The sequence below is a fragment of the Canis lupus genome, chromosome 32, assembly GCF_048164855.1.
Source record: "Canis lupus baileyi chromosome 32, mCanLup2.hap1, whole genome shotgun sequence".
NCBI classification, from domain to species: domain Eukaryota; kingdom Metazoa; phylum Chordata; class Mammalia; order Carnivora; family Canidae; genus Canis; species Canis lupus.
Window position 1 is genome coordinate 40,087,444 of NC_132869.1, and position 16,799 is coordinate 40,104,242.

Sequence of the window (16,799 nt, forward strand, 5' to 3'; positions counted from 1 at the left end):
AGCGTCCTCCTCTGCAGTATATGCCACATAACATGGTGCCGGAGCTGAAGGAGCCGCGGACCCCGTCAGAAAGCGTCCCAGACTGGGGCAGCTCACGGAAACTGCTCTTCTGCATGAGCCACTCCCGGCCTGAGAGACACAAGTAGTGGGTTGGTATATTTTTATGCAAAACCTTTTTTTTCCCCTCTTTTAAAGATTTATTTACTTTAAAAAAATAAAAAAATAAAAAAAAATAAAGATTTATTTACTTATGAGAGACACAGAGAGAGAGAGAGAGAGAGAGAGAGGCAGAGACACAGGTAGAGGCAGAAGCAGGCTCCATGCAGGGAGCCCAACGTGGGACTCGATCCCGGGTCTCCAGGATCAGGCCCTGGACCAACGGGGTGCTAAACCGCTGAGCCACCGGGCTGCCCTATGCAATACCTTCTTTTCTTTGGGTATCACCTATGTGATTTGTTCCTCCAGGATCAGGTACTTGTCTAGTCTGCCTTTATCAGGACCTCAGCAATGAACAAAGCAGACCACATGGTAGGGTCTCAGGAACCAAGAAGTGCTCAGAGACAGAGGTAAAGGGGAAGGTGACGATGACAGTGATGGGGATGATGGTAATCAGGGCCGCCACGAGTGTATATGGTGGTGTTTGGAAAAGGCTCTGGGCAGGTGCAGCCTACGGGGGACCCTACCTCTGCCTTCACGGGAAGGAAAGGGGCCTTTGCCTGCAGGTGGGCATGGACTCACGGGTCCTGCATGGCGGTGGTGGTGATGGTGGTGGTGATGGTGGTGGTGGTGGTGATGGTGGTGGCGGTGATGGTGGTGGTGGTGGTGATGGTGGTGATGGTGGTGGTGGTGGTGGTGGCGGTAGCGGTGGTGGAGCTCGGTGTTGGGCTGAGGAAGCTGGAGGGGGGCCTGATGGGGGTGGGGAGGGGTGTGGGGTGGGACTCTGGGGCGGCGGGAGGGGCACTCTGGATAGCTCTCCGTGCAAAGCCAAAGGCACCTACGTGGCAAAATCTGAACTTCCTGCCAAGGGTTGGTGGAGTGGGGGGCACATCCATCCAGGCTAGGAGGGTAACCCGGGCGGGGCAGACACGCACACGCACTCTGGCCCCAACACGACGGCACCCAGGTGTGGTTGCTGAGAGTGAGTCTGGCAGTTGCTGGGAGAGGCGGCTAACCACTTGTGTGTCCCCGCTGTGGGCTGGGGCCGCAGGCCACCCGCAAGTCAGCTGCGCTGCACAAATATTTGTCTTGCTCTTTATACTTCATTAAAACCCCCTTTTACGATGTTGGTTCTGACTGTGGGGGTTGAGTACCTTCATTTCCAGGCCCTGCAAGGCTCGCTGGGCGGGCAGCCTGGGCGGCTGGCCCTCTGTCCCCACATGGCCCTCGGGGGAGGCTCCGGAGCTTGCCGGCCACCGTGCGGAGACAGAGCGACATGTCCTCCAGCTCGGCCAAGCGCCTTCTCTGCTCTGAGCCTGTTTGCTCATCTGTGTAATGGACCAGTAACTGCCAGCTCCCGGGGCTGTCTTGGGGATCAGGAGAGATGATGTCCACAGCTGGTACACAGTAGGTACTCAATGCATGCTGGTTCCTCTCCTTCCCTCTCTTCCCCAGCCTTCAAACAAAGAGTTGGTTTCTCAGTCCTGGGGAGAGACCAGAAACTGGAGTTTCCGCCAAGGCTTCTGCTCAGGGCAGGGTTGAGTTCCCTCCCAGGGAGACTCATATTCTCCTCAGGGAAAAGACCAACTTCTCCCTGCGTCGGAGGGACCAGTGGCCACCCTGGGGTCAGCGATCCCAGGCCAGAGAGGACGGCTGGTGCCCGAGTGTCCTGGGGACAGCCTGGAGGTGGCCCAGCTGAAGGTCACCCTGGGTCCCCTCCTGGGGCCTATAGAGTGCCAACCCCTACCCTTAAGAGCACTCCTCAATTCTGAGCGAGAAAGAAAAATCGAAGTCCGTGGAAGAGGAGACTCCTCGGGAGGCTAGGCCAGGCGCAGCCTCCTCTCTCCAGCCCTCCTCCCCCGGCTCTCGGCTGCGAGGGAAAGAGGATTCTGGGATGGGTCGCTGGGGTGCTGGGCCTGCTGGGGAACATCCGGAGGGTGGGGGGGCGGCGACCACGGTTTCTAACAATAGCCTCTGTGCCTGTAACAAGCTCACACCTCCCAGGGAGGGAAGAGGCTTGGCTGGGAGAAGCTTGGGAAGAGGAAGCTGACCTAGATCGCCCGGGATGGAGGCAGAGGCTGGCTTGCAACCTGCCCGAGACCCTCCGCCTCTCCTGACTCCCGAGACGCTTGAGGACTCTCTGGCCAGGGGCTGGGCTGGGCGAGGCAGTCTGGCATCTCCACGGCTTCACCAGGGCCACCCAGGGCCACGACAGTGTCCTCAGGGTCAGCTAACGTGGTCCCTGCCAGGGGAGGCCAGGGCGGGGACCAAGCCCCGACCCCAGAACATCAGAGCGCAGTCAGGAAAACCGAGGTCCCCAAAAGGAAAGAGATTCACACAGGGAGTTAGAGGAGAGAGAGCAGGCTTTTCTCTACTGGATACCTCCTCTCCTGAATCTCACGAAGACCTGGGACTTCTGGGGTCCCCCCACTACTATCTCAGGCCAAGCTGAGGCGAGAAGCCCCAGGCCTAGGGCAGGCTATGTGGAGACAGGGTTCCCGGGGCCAGCTGGGGAAGCCCAATCCAATCCCGGGGGTCCAGTGGGAGCCCCTGGCTGGGTGGTGTCCTGCAGAAGCCAGCTCAAAGCAACTTCCTCCCCGCTGGTGGCCAGATAAGGGTGTGTGCAGAGGCGGCGGGGAGTCATCTATTTGGCCTCCTGGGATCTCCGTCCCTGCCCTCGAGACTGAGTACCAATGTCCAGTTCAGAGCTCTGACCTAGGCCTCCTGGGGCCTCTGTCTACCCCGGGGAAGAGCCACGGCGAGGCCTGCCTATCCAGTTCTGGAGAGCCCAGCGGGGAGCCAGGCCAAGGAGGCGGTGGGGACAGAAGCTCCGGACCGAGCTCCCGCGATGCATGGTGCGGGGACATGGTTTCTCTGCCATCTGCCAACTCTCCCCAAATACCATGGCCCCCAGGGCCCAGGCGTAAGGAAGGAGCATGGGTGGCTCCCGGGGGGCTGGAGCCTGGAGACTTGAACCAATGCCACAGAAGGTCAAGAGTGGCTACTTCACTGCTTTTGATGATAGTCTAGCTGTATGTTTAAGACAAATTGAAGGCTGGGGGGTGGCCTTGGGGACTGAGGGACCCAACATGGTCTGGAGGTCTACCTGGAGGTCTCTAGGGTCCAACCTCCAGGCCACTGTAGTTCGACTTGGGACAGAAACCAAGAGACTACTTGTCCGGACATTCTAGGAAATATGCCTCCATTCTTCCTCTGCAGCCACTCAGGGGGGCCCCCGGCCCCCAGCCCCACCCCAACACTCTCCCCTCTCAGGTCTGAGCTCAGATCCCCAAGCCAACATCTATCTCTTTGCACCTGGAGGTCCCAGAGGTACCACACGTCCGACCCATCACGCAGAACTGCCCCACCCCTCGGCCCGCTCCGCTGCCTGCCCCACTGCCTGCCGTCCCAAGCGCAGCTGGGAGTCTTCCCTAACAGAGGGACAGATGACAAAATCACTGGCATCCTGCTTTCAGGCGACCTAAGAATGCAGGAAGTGCAGGGAACCCAGAATCAGGAGGCCCAGTTCCAAAATCCTACCGCTGGGCCAGCCCGACTTTCTGCCCCTGTTCCTCACTGACAAACAGGAATAATCAATCCTGCCTGCTTCGCCTTGCCAGCTAGGTGTGAGGAGCCAATAAAACAAAGGGTAAAAAGTATTTGAGGGGCGCCTGGGTGGCGTGGTCAGTTAAACATCCAACTCTTGGTTTCAGCTCAGGTCATGATCTCAAGGTCATGAGATCGAGCCCCACATTGGGCTCTGCACTCAGTGTGGGGTCTGCTTGGGATTCTCTTTCCATCTTCCTCTGTCCGCCCTGCTCGTGCTCTCTTTCTCTCTCTCCTCTCTCTCTCTCTAAAATAAGGAAATATGTCTTTAAGGGAAAAAAAAGTACTTGAGAAACGTAAGCCCTCCCATAGAGGTATGGAGGGTTACTCAGACAAATGACCAGGGAGGGGCATTTATCAGACCATCCACTAGGCTTCCCGCGAAGCATTTTATTTTATTTTATTTTATTTATCTTTTTGGGGGGCGGGCAGCCCCGATGGCCCAGTGGTTTGGCACCACCTTCAGCCTGGGGTATGATCCTGGAGACCCGAGATCGAGTCCTGTATCGGGCTCCCTGCATGGAGCCTGCTTCTGCCCGTGTCTGTGTCTCTGCCTCTCTCTCTGTCTGTGTCTCTCATGAATAAATAAATAAAATCTTTTTTAAAAATTTTATGCTAAGCATTTTATAAACATCATCTCGGGGCACCTGGGTGGCTCAGTGGTTGAGCGTCTGCCTTCAGGCCAGGGCATGATCCCGGGGTCCTGGGATTGAGTCCTGCATCAGGCTCCCTGCATGGAGCCTGCTTCTCCCTCTCCTTGTGTCTCTGCCTCTCTCCCTGTCTCATGAATAAAAAAATAAAATCTTTAAAAAACAAAACAAAACATCATCTCATTTAATCCTTCCAACAATCCAGTGAGGATTATACCACTTTGCAGATGAGAGACTGAGGCTCAGGGAGGCAAGCTGGCACCAAGGTCACCCTGCTAGACAGAGCCAGGATTCTAATTCAGGCCTCACATGTGTAACCCTTGCTAGAGCCCCCAGACCTTCCACTGCTTCCACTCCTCATTGCTGGGAGTCAGGAGAGCTAACTGGGCTGAGCTCCAGCTCCAGCTCGGCCAGATGCCTGCCACATGACCTTGGGCAAGTCATTGCCCCTCTTCTGTCAGCAGGAATAATGCAAATTCTCCTACGCAAAGAGAGTTTCTGCCACAGAGTGACACTGCCAGGCTGGTGTAGGCACTTTCGCAGCACAGGTGTACGTTCCTGCTCCCTCTGACCTCAATCTGCCAGTGCCTCGACCATCAGCCACGGGTGCTACTGTGAGGGCCCAAGCTGCTGCTGGGGTGGGGGCCTTATGTCCTGAGCATGGGAACTTCCATCCAACCAAGCGCAGGGGTCCTGAAGACCAGCAGACCGGCAGTAAGCCATGGCAAGAAACGTGCCTCTGCAGAACCTTCCCCAGGCTCCAGCCCGCTCTGCACCCCAAGGTGGGCAGCCTCACAGCGTATACCTACCCCCACGCTGGCATCTCCAGGCTGGCCAGCCTGCTGCCACTGCCAAAAGGCATAAGTTGGACAGTGGCAGATGCAGACAGAAGCGCTGGCACAGTCACCTGCTGTTTTACAAACTCCAGCCCACAGTCCTCCTCTCTTCCTCCCACAGAGGACTGCATTCAGCCCATGGCTGAGTTAGGTTTGTTCCAAACAGTGTTGGCCCACCCAGTTCCTTTACAATTTTTTATTTAGTTTCTGTAGCCAGGACTCTGCCCACAGCCCCTAGGATCCCTTTACGGTTCTTGTGCACATGACTCCAGGCTCCTCGCATGTGGGCTTTTCACTCCCGCCAGCTAGCCACTATGGCTCTTTGTCAGAGACCCACTCCAGGCTGCTCTTTGCCTGCCTAGCACCAAGGGCGGGAAGTGCCCTGAACCAATGGCTGCCGTGTAAGGGGATATAAAAATTCCAACTCCTTGCCCTGACTGGGACAACTCCAAGGTGTGATGCACAGTGTTCCCAGAGCTCCCCACGGGACTTTCCTTGGTGTCACCTTTATTTGGCTTCCTTCCTTCCACCCTCTGTCCCTCTTCCCCAGCCCCCTACCAGATTATTCTTGGGAATGCTCCCTGCCTCAGCCCCACTGGGGGAAAAAGCCACTTTGATGCAGATCCTCACCTCAGGGTCTGCTCCAGAAGAACCCCCAGGACACCTAAGAATGTTGCCAACAAAATTCACAAAAACCCAGATTTCTGCTTCTCATGATCAGTCTGTAGATCTTGAAACCCTGGGCCTATTCTCTCTTGGCAACAAGTGGCTACAGTGGAGTAGAGGCAGATGGAGGTGTATTCTTCAGTTATCCCCAGTCTCACCATACTCCGTACTGCCTCCCACTGGCCCCTTTCACCCATTTATGTTCCCTGCCTGGCCCCTACAGCCTCATGAGTTTACGTTCTCTACAATATTGTCCAGTGGTTAACAGTGCAGGCTCTGGCATCCGGGTTCACCAATTACTGATTCTGTGACCTCATACAAATCCCTTAAACTTCCAGTCTCTTGGTTTCCTTACGTAAAAAGTGAGTACCTCTACAGTTGTCAGAGACTTAAATGGGATACTGCCTGTAAAGTAATTTTCATAGTATCGAGCACACGATAAGAAGTCAAGAAATTACTAATATTTGCCCTTTTGGAGCAGATGTGCCTGCTATGATCCGACAGCCCAAATCCAACTATCTGAGACTACCTGCTGGCCCTTCACTCCCCCTGTGGGAAAAATACCCCATCCTCTGAGAGGTTTGGGTCTTACCACTCACCTCTTCCCACTGGTGAATATATCGAATGAGGCGAGAGAGACGCAAGAGGCGCAGGAGGCTGAGGATCTTGGTGAAGCGGACGATGCGCAAGGCCCGGGCAGTCTTATAGACTTCTGAGTCGATGCGTGTTTCCACGATGAGGAAAATGTAGTCCACAGGGATAGAGGAGATGAAATCCACCACAAACCAGCTCTTGAGGTACTTCATCTTAATCCGCTGCGGGTCCAGGATGATCTCTGTGTTGTCCTCCACCACAATCCCTGTGCGGAAGTTGAGGACCAAGTCGATGAGGAAGAATGTGTCCGACACCACATTGAAGACAATCCAGGGTGTGGTGTTCTCATCCTTGAAGAAGGTGATGCCCACGGGAATGATGATTAGGTTTCCAACCATCAGCAGCAGCATGGTCAGGTCCCAGTAAAATCTGCCCAGAGACACAGGGGTCAGTCTCCAGGAAGACAGAAAGAATGAGTTACAGACCATGGGAGAAAACTCCAAGGGAGAGCACATGTGGAAGAATGAAGTCTCAGAAGGTTCTAAGTGACTGCGTGAGATAGGCACAGGGGTACCACAGGCAAGATATAGAGATTGGCAGAGAAAGGCTCCCCTTTCCCTAAGGATGCCCCCTGCCTGTCCCTCTGTCTGCTCCCCAGTGACAGGCCTTCCACTCCCAGCCCCACCTCCCAGTGGGAGTCAGGCTGAGAAGCAAACCAATGATGTCCAGAGACAAGTGTGAAGCTGTTTCAGCAGTAGGAGCAGTTCGCCCCACAATACCCCAGCCTTAGGCCAAGCTGCTCCATCCTCCCTGAGGGTCAGCTATGGCCTGAGACAGGCTGGCAGGTCACATGCTACAGCCTGTGACCAGAGAGCAGGGGAAGTCCAGACACACAGCAGGTACCTGGGTGGCAGGATGCCTGGGATCTAGCCCCAGCTCTGTCACAGTCATGTTGTGTGACATTAAGCAGGGACCCTCCATGCTCTGGGCCTCAGTTTCCTCACTGTGCAATGAGGGGGGAGTCTAAACACTCTGTCCCATAATTCTGATCTGGCCCTCACCCACACAGGCTTTCTGGGGCTCTCCCTTTAGTCTAGCCCCTATAGTCAGAAAATGTCTGGCCATCTCCCTCTCCCAGAGGTTTACATTCTAACACAGGTTTGGAGAAGGACAGTGAGATCTTCAAGGGCATGAAGTGTTAATGAGGGGATTTCAGGCACCAGTAAGGTGCCACTCAATGCAATGGAGTGAGATCAGTGGGGGTTTACAGTATCATTTCTCCTAAGGTGTCAAACCAATTGCAAGGGTTTCCTGAGGGAGGTGGGAAGGGCTCCAGGGTGAAGCCACCTGGACTAGCAGGGGCCCCTCTGGAGTGTGCACACAGCACACGCAGGCACAGACCCCATGTCTAGAAGGTATGACCAATCAATCCCAGGGACCCTGCCCGAGTACCAGCCACCCCAGGGCTGGCCCCAAGATCTAAAACCTGCACTGCATAGCTATTTCCCCTCTGCTATTAATTTAGACAGTTACAAAATGACAGATAAAGGTATTGTTAAGTCAGGCAGAAGTAAGCATGTTCTCTCCCAAGAGAAATAACCTTTCAGCCATCTTTAATTTTCGACTGCAAGAAAGCCAGGAGGGAGTAGGAGACAAAAAGACCAGCCTCCCCCAAGTCTTCAGAGAGTCCCTCTCCAAAACCTGCCAGAGGAGTTCCAGGTTTGAAAAAAATCACTTCACAGCAAATTGCTGTCTTTGCCAGGTTCAAAATGGTGCTATGAGTCAAGGAGAGGGCAGGGTCTGCTTCACTGAAAGTGGATGAGACAGCCGTCCCACATCACACAGCTCAGGGAAAGGGCAGCTTCTGGAAGGGCAGCTTTGGACAGCTCCTTTGAAAACCAAGCCATTCAGGGCCTCAAGTCAGAGCCTCCCAGGCTTCTCATTCTAAGGCTGTTGCCAAAAGGTCAACTTCAGCTCCTTCCCTGACCTGCAACCCACCACCCTTCCTCCAGCTCCGAGCCTCTATGCCATCTGGGAGAACCCAACCTAAGACCCAAGAACCCACCCTGGCCATCACACCCCACACACAGAATACCGCACACCCTGCTAATGACGCGTGGGCCCCAGCAGAATGGTTTCAGCTTCAATGGGGTGTTCCTGAGCTGTGTACACTCTCTACACAGCCTCATGCACGTCACTCAAAGACAGCTGCAGACACTCATTAGAAGCACAAACAGGTATCCCCATTCACACACAGAGTGTGCAAACACCCCTATATACACATGGTCACTGTGCCTTTTCATTTAATCTCTTGGGAAAACCAAAACAAAACTGGCATCGAGAGGCTACTGAGGGCCTCATGGACCTCTGTACATAAAGCTAATAATACACCCAGGCTAGAGGAGTTTCTAAAATTAACAGAGCAGGAGCAAGGCGGCTGAGAATGCTGACTTGGGCAGGCCTGCCACTCCAGCGGGTTTCTACACTTTCCCCAGCTCTAGTTCCCTCAATTACAGACCAAATTTGAGACAGTAATTAACAGGAGAATGTTTGCATTTAGTGGTCTTCAAAAAACCAAATTACATGAGGCAAAAACAACCATTTCCTTGCATTCTGACTAATTATTTCAATCGTGAGTTTCCAGATGCTAAGGCATATTTCTGGTGCCTGATCTGGGCTAGGGTCAGAATGCTGGAGCACTCCTCCCCACAAACCACTATCCTGGAGCATCACACAGCTACCCAAAAGGCAGCATAATATGATGGGAAGAAAGGCCTTCAGAGCCAGCCAACCTGGGTTCAATTCTCGGTTCCATCATTTACTAGCAAGGCTTTTAATCTCTCCATGCCTCAGTTTCCTTGTCTGCTCACTGAGGAAAATAACAGTACCTAACTTGGGATGCCTGGGTGGCTCAGCAGTTGAGCATCTGCCTTCAGCTCAAGTAGTGATACCAGGGTCCTGGGATCGAGTCCCACACCAGGCTCCCCACAGGGAACCTGCTTCTCCCTCTGCCTCCGTCTCTGCCTCTTTCTCTGTGTCTCTCATGAATAAATAAACCCTTAAAAAAAAATCAGTACCTAATTTATACTGTTATAAGAATGACATGAATTGATATTTGTAAAATGCTCTGACCTATGCCTATCTATGTTATTAAATGAGTCAATAAGGATTCAAGACCTTATTCACAGGAAAAAGGTGAGGGAGGAAAATGAAAACGTCCAAGAAGAGTCAAAACAAAGCATCTGCTGGGGGCGGGGGTGGTGGTGGTGGTGGTGGTGGAAGGAAACTTATAATGGTCCTGAGAGAGTCCAGTGGTGGAAGTCAAGGATTCTGTGAACAGACAACAGAACCAGGCTAACTCAGCAAACTGATGTCCTGACCTCAGGGAGCTCATGGTCCCGTCAGAAGATAAGACTTAGAAGACAAGTTGGGCAACGATGTAAGAAACCATCCTAGGCAGCAGCCCAGCCATCTGAGGTGTGGTCCCATTGGCCAGAAGGGTGAGGCCAAAAAGTGCTCCTGGAGGAGCTGGGCTTTGGGAGCTGCCCTTGGCCCTGGAGACTACCTCTCCTTACTCTTGCAAGACAGCTGCACAGATTTTCTAAAGCAGGCCAGGGGTTGGGGGTTCAGCACCACGGACAGCTCCCGGCACTCGGCCAGTCCCATTGGGCTGCTCAGCCAGGGGATCTTGGCAGCAGCCTCCGCACAGCATCTTCAGCCCCTGGGCCCCTCTTCTTGCCAACCCCAGTGATCAGAAGCATCTCAAGTGATTCCATAATGTCTCTGAGCTTTTTTATTAGGGGGGCTTCTTGGTGACTGAATTCATAAAGACTCCAAAACATTTCACACGTATCAAGCACTTGCTTTGAGCTTTCTTAACTGAATCCCTGTACCAGCACTGAGGTGGCTGCTATTTTGCGGATGATGACACCGAGACTCAGAGAGAAGTATCTACTCAAGATCGCACAGCTAGTGAGGGACAGAACGAGATTCCGAGAGGTCTGGGACACTTGAGAGCCTGACCACTTAGGATTTTAGGCACCTCATTGGGATGCAGTGAGGGAGACCAGCCTTACTGGCACCTCTGCATCACACTGGGGAGGTAGCCTATCACAGCGGGTGTAGTCCTCTCTTGTAGACAAGAGAGGAGAGGGAGATAGTGCCAGATGGTGACTACACTTATAGTGGTGAGCACTGAATAATGTATAGAACTGTTGAATCACTATGTTCTACACCTGAAAGTAATATAACATTGTATGTCACCTCTAGTTCAATCATAAAATTTTAAAAAGAGAGAGGAGAAGAGAGAGTTGTGAAGAGGTTTGGAGGGGACCCATCCTCCTGATGCTGGAGCCTTCTGAGGTACTTGCTAGGTGGGGGAAGTAGCACACCTTTCAAATATTAAAAGCATCCCAGTCATAAGCGATCAGTCGGGCACAGTTGCGCCATCCTGTAAAAGGGAGGTACAAACTCAGGTCCATGGAGGAGGGAATAGTAACATTTCCAAAACCTCAAGCTGGATGCACCACCTTCCCGCAGCACCTCGCTGCCCTAGAATCATTCATGGCTAACCCCCACAATCCAGGGTGTGCATCCATGGTGGCGGGTGGCAGGTCCTGGCAGGGAAGCAAGGGACAGCCAGACTCAGCCATGCTGGCGTTGGCACATGCCTGAATGACAGGCCTTGTTCTCTCCAAAGCCAGACAACCCTCCCCTATCCCAGTGTCCTCTAAGCTAAAAGGAAATCCTGGCCAGCAAAGACACCTCACCCTAGTTTCAGCCCCAGGACCCCAGACCTGTCCTCCCTTAATCCTGGACCTTACTTCCTACCTGGCCATGCAAGCAGACAGGTGAACCTTCAGCAGGTGGGCATGGCCTATAGGGCAGCTTTGAAGGAGCAGGTGTCATGTGCAGAAGAAATGGGGGGATGGCAAAAAGCCAAGCAGCACTTTTACACTGATACCTAGAATATTTCATGGTTTGGTCTGAAAGGAAAGATATGGCCCCAATACCTTTGGGAAGAGGCAATGGAAGGCTCCTGACCCTGAACTCAGAGACTCAAGGACCAGACCAAGGGCCCTCTCCTTCCTTAGAGGTGAAGAGGAGTGAAAGGTAATAAAATGGGGCAGGAGAAGTACAAGTCAGAAGAGGGATGGCCCCCTTCAGCCTCCTTTTGTCCACACACACCCATGTTTGCCTTTAGCACATACGCTTGCACACACGCAGGCACGCACATGTACACACCTACATACACACCCCCATAATACATTTTTGCACATACTCTCACCTATGCATTCCTGCTCATTTTTGCCCTTGTCCACACATGCATACTTTCTTGCACACCCGCTTGCATACATCTTGACACAAATGACATCCACTGGGAATCCTGCCAGCTAGAAGAGAGTGTCAGTTTTTTGCCCATTACATTCTTTGCCATCCTTCGGGATTTGTCTGAAGTGCTACTTCTTCCAGGCCTCTCCAACCCCTCAACGATGGAGCCTCAGCCCAGCCTGAGTCCTGACTTTGGACGCCCTGGAATGCTGTGGCTCCCTGAAGGCAGGGGCCTTGTCCCAGACATGCCTGCACTCCTGCCATGCTGACTGCAGGCCAGGGGCCCCATGCCTTCTCCCAGGTGAGCGGCACACCCAGCGCCCCATCGATAACCCCTCCCTCTGTATAGACACCTCTCCTAGCACCAGACCTGCATTCCCATCTGCCACCTGGAGGCCTGCTGGCTCCTCCACCCAAGTCCCAGGCTGAACTCAGCATCTTCCTCCTCAGAGCTGAATGGCACACTCAGCATCTCAATCACCCGGGCTCAAGACCTCAAAGCTATCCTCAGCTGTTTTCTCCTTCCTACAGGCCCCGCATGCAGTGTCAAGTCTTGTCTAGCATCTTTTTTTTTTTTAAGTAGGTTCCACACCCAGCATGAAGGGCCCGAATTCACAACCCTGAAATCAAGACCTGAGCTGAGATCAAGAGTTGGACACTTAACCGACTGAGCCACCCAGACACGCCTTGTCTAACATCTACGATGGCTTCTGAATCTGTCCGTGACTGCTGTGTCCCAGATCAGCTCCTCACTGCTCCTCGCCTGGACCCTTGCCCTTGTTGCCTGTCTCTAGCCTCCACACTCTTTCCTTGCAGCTCACATGATCTCTGGGTTATCTTCCCAAATATTATGATTATATCACCCCTTGCTTGAGCCGTCTTGGCAGACTCCCCATGACTATAGAAGAAAGTTTGAGCTCCAAGGTCTGGCATCCCCTGTGCCCCACTTCCCCATTCTCCCTCCTGCTTCCTTCACAGTAGCCACGGACACCCAGCCCTTGGCTCTATCTCCATCCACATTCCAGCTCCTCCCCCTAAGCACTGGCCCTGCCTCCTGAACCTTCACCTCGTGAAATGCCTTCCTTCATCCAAGACCCAGTTTGACTGCCTCCTCCTCCAGGACGTCTGCCTACCCATGCTGTGTGCCTGGGAGCAGCTTTCACATCCTGCCCCTTCCATCAGGCACCACCTAGGTCTCCTCTTAGCCTCTCAACACATCACAGAAACCAGGAATCCAGGAAGCCTTGTGTCTGGGACAGCAATGGGAGCGGGGAACTCCCCCTGGATTCCCGAGCTGGCCCTTGGTTTTCCAGGCCCAGCACAGACGACAGCGACGACAATCAGACTGGTGGAGGACAGCAGTCAATGTTTTCTGGACGCTTACTGTGTACCAGGCACTAATCGGAGTACCTTACACAGATTATTTCATTTGATCCTCATAAAATCCCTGTGAGGGAGATACTACGATTACACCTATTTTACAGATGAGAAGACTAAGGCACAAGAAGTTGAGAAATTTGCTATATATAGTGGATCAAGAATTAAGCCCAAGGAGCCTGCCTCCAGAGTCCCACTTTTAACCACTCTGGAGAAATAGGAATCTGGCTACTAGTATTTTTCTCCCTCCCACACTCTGTACCTCCCCCTGCCCTTCCCGCTTCCACCATGGCACCTGCACCCTCAACATCTCTACTCCCTGACCCCTCCACCACTTCCCTTTCACAAGCTGTATCCTAGAGATGCCCCTCTCCTAAACCCCACACCCCGCCGAGTCAGGGGTGGGGCCGGCACCCTCCCCACTCCACCCTGTGCCGCTTCCTGCCTGTGCTAGGGATGTTTACAAGATCCTTTGAGCAGCCTGTCATTTTCTGGCCAGCCTGCCGGCATCCATCTGCCGCGCTCGGGGACCCTGGCAGTGCTGGCACTTGGTTCACAACCTCCCATTCCACTCCAAACCCTGTCACGGTCCTGGTGACTTCTACTCCATATATCAACCCCCAACAGCCGGCCCCTCGAGGGCTTGGTGCCCTGAGTCTAATGACAGCATGTCAGTCACCCCTCAGCGTGGGATGGACCATGTCACCCTCCCTGGCTGTTCCATCTCTCACCCCGACCTCCTTTCCCTCCAGCTCTCTTAGGAGTCTTGCTTAGTCTACTCTGTAGTGTCTGTCCCAGGACCTGTGAGTTACAGAGGAACCCTCTTGCCTCCTCCCCTCCCCTGAGACCTAATGGTCCAGCTCTCCCACCCCCCTCCCCATCCCCCCCACCCCTGTCCTTCTAGCCTTCGCTTCACAACAACACACCATTCACCATTCATCAGGGCCAGCATTCACCCTTTGCAGGTTTCATGGGGACTGTGCAAAAAATCCCACAGCCTCAGGCCCACCCTGCTATGTAAGCGCCTTAGCTCCCGTGCCTCAATTTCCCCATCGGGGTTTCCATACTCAAATGGCCCTCACCCCCAACTGCCCAGCCTTCCAGGATAGCCTTGGAAACTTTCGCCACCATTCTCCTCCAGCAGCCACTTCAAATTATCTTCTCCCTCCTCAAAGCTCTAAAACCACTTTTCTACCCCACTCTCATCAGATAACACCACCTTCTACTTTACAGAGAAAAAGAGAAGCCATCAGGGATGTCCCCTTCCTCTTTCCCCACCCCCTCCTCCAGTAGCAAGAGCACTGGGGACCCCACCCCCTGCCTCCTGACTAGTTCCCTCTGCCTCCCCAGGGACCCTGACCCTGGCCTCTGCCTTCAGTCTCCCTCCCCAAGTGTCCTTTCCCATCAGCTCGTTCTTTTAAGCTCCCTACATTTAAAAAATAAAATGAAACCACTCTCGAATCCTGCCGCCTTATCTCACCCAGCAGAAACAAGCTTCCTGGAGGAGGTGTCACAGGGCCCGCCCTCTCCCTTCCATCACTCCTGCGGACCCCGCAGCAGCCACGCAGGCCAGGGGGTGCTCCCTGGTCTGTTCCTGGCTGACCCTCAGCATCCCTGCCTCTGAGCCACTCCGCTGAGACGACTGGGTTTTCTCCCTTTGCTCTGCCTCTCTCTTTCCTTCCCCTGCGTGACCTTTAAGTGTTTTTGTTCCTTTGGGCCCCAGCCTCTTCTCTCTCTCCACACTCTCCCTGCGTGATTTTACCAACTCCCACGGCCTCCATTATTCTGCTGGCTTTCAAGCCAGGCCTCTCTCTGAAGCTCCACACCCGTGCGCTCACTTGCCCGTTCCACCTTTACACCTGGGATGTCCTGCAGGAACCTCATTCTCACCACCTCCAGATAGAACTAAACAGCTTCCTCTGAAACTCTTGCGCTCCCAGCAGGAGTTCCTCCAGCCATCCAAACGCACGATCCAGACACCCGGGAGCTACCCTCCACCTCCCTCACCTACCAACATCCAACCAGTCGGACTGAGCCTCATCAGCAGCCTCCTACCCTGCGGCTTCCTAGCTGGGTTCCTGGCCTTTCCAGGACCCCACACACCTCAGGGTCCTGGGTGGGGTCCGCATCCCCCAGCAACCCACTCTCCACACTTTGCTCAGAGTCCTGTGTTCCCAGCTAAACCAAGTTTCACTGTCGTCCCCCAGGTCCTTCTGGATCTGGACTCTGCCTCCTTCCCATGTCTTGTCACCCTTCCTCCCCTCATCGTTCTGCTCCACACATACCACCAGCTCTCGGTGCCCCAAATGCACCATGCTTCCTGTCCTCTGGGCTAGCCCACATGCGGGCGTTTGCCTGGCCTCTCCTCCCCACCCCTACCCACCCCGGCCCCTTGGTTCAGAGGAGGCATTGTTTCTTGGTATCCCAGGCAATCTGGTTAGATGCCCCTTATCAGCATTGCCTCAGCATAGTATTTATCACACTATGATGAAATTGTGTGTTTGATTTGTGTGCTTACATCTTACGGCGTACGAGATTCTCTGAACTTGGCACAGGGCCTTTTACACGGTGGGTCCTAATAAATGTGTGAATGGGTGTGTGAATGGATGCATGCACAAAGCTGAGTGACAGGTGGCCCAGCAGAAGCTGCAGGAAATGGCAGCTCACGGAGACCCACGAGGCTTTCACAGGCCTCCGATGATCAGGGTGGAACGTGTCCTGTCCAAACCCCTCAAGACTCCAAGACTCCCGGGAACACCCATCAGAGGATGGCCGCCACCTGGTGCTGAAAACCATGGTGGAAAAGTCAGAGAAGGAAGGGCAGAGCTGGGGGGGGGGGGTGGAGAAAGAGTAGATGAACAAGAGACAGGCCAGAAGCATGGGGGTTGGGTTTCTGACAGAACGGGGTGAATGAGGGGGCTGGTAGGGGGACACAGTGACCTCCACCTTGGCACAACTGTTTCCAGCCTGACCGACACAGGCCTACGGTAGCAGAACACCCCCTCATTAGGGGCATGCCCTCTCGGTGGGGATCTTAAGGATTGCCTCTTGGCTGGAAATGGGCCTACCACAGAGATGGGGCAGGGGAGGGGGGCCTGGGGCAGGGGAAGAGGCAAAGGGCAAGGGCAGGAAGGAGACAGTCCCACTTCTAGAACCCTCCTGTGTTGCCCCCATCTGCAGACCCAGGATGAGTCTTATGTCCTCAGCCCTGCCCTGTTCCCCACCGTCCCCAAGAGCAGAAACGATTGCTTTTCCTTTTCTGAGATGTGAACACATAGCTGGGCCTGGGGGTGGGGAGTGAGGGGTGCAGGGGCCTCTCAGTAAAATTGTCTTATTGCTAAATGGATGGATGGACTAAAGGCTGTTGCCAGGGAGGAGGACTGCCAAAAATAAAAATAAAGAAACTACCCTAAAATGTTAACACCGATCATGGCTACATGGTGGGATTATGAGTGATTTTGTTTGCTTCATCACACCTTTCTATATTTCCTACATTCTGTTCTATTTCTAAATTCCATATTTTCTTTAAAAGGGCAAATATTTCCTTTATGATCAAAAAGCGAAATCGCCTTTAGCCAATGAC

At 53.8% G+C, this 16,799-nt stretch overlaps 1 protein-coding gene across 1 annotated transcript in view; it reads right to left on the minus strand.

Annotated features, from left to right (window-relative positions):
- HCN4 (hyperpolarization activated cyclic nucleotide gated potassium channel 4) overlaps nt 1-16,799 on the minus strand; it is a 44,061-nt gene that overhangs the window by 12,681 nt on the left and 14,581 nt on the right. Inside the window, exon 2 of the mRNA XM_072808494.1 lies at nt 6,514-6,937. Coding sequence (XP_072664595.1) covers nt 6,514-6,937 — 424 coding nt within the window. The remainder of the gene's footprint in view (nt 1-6,513; nt 6,938-16,799) is intronic.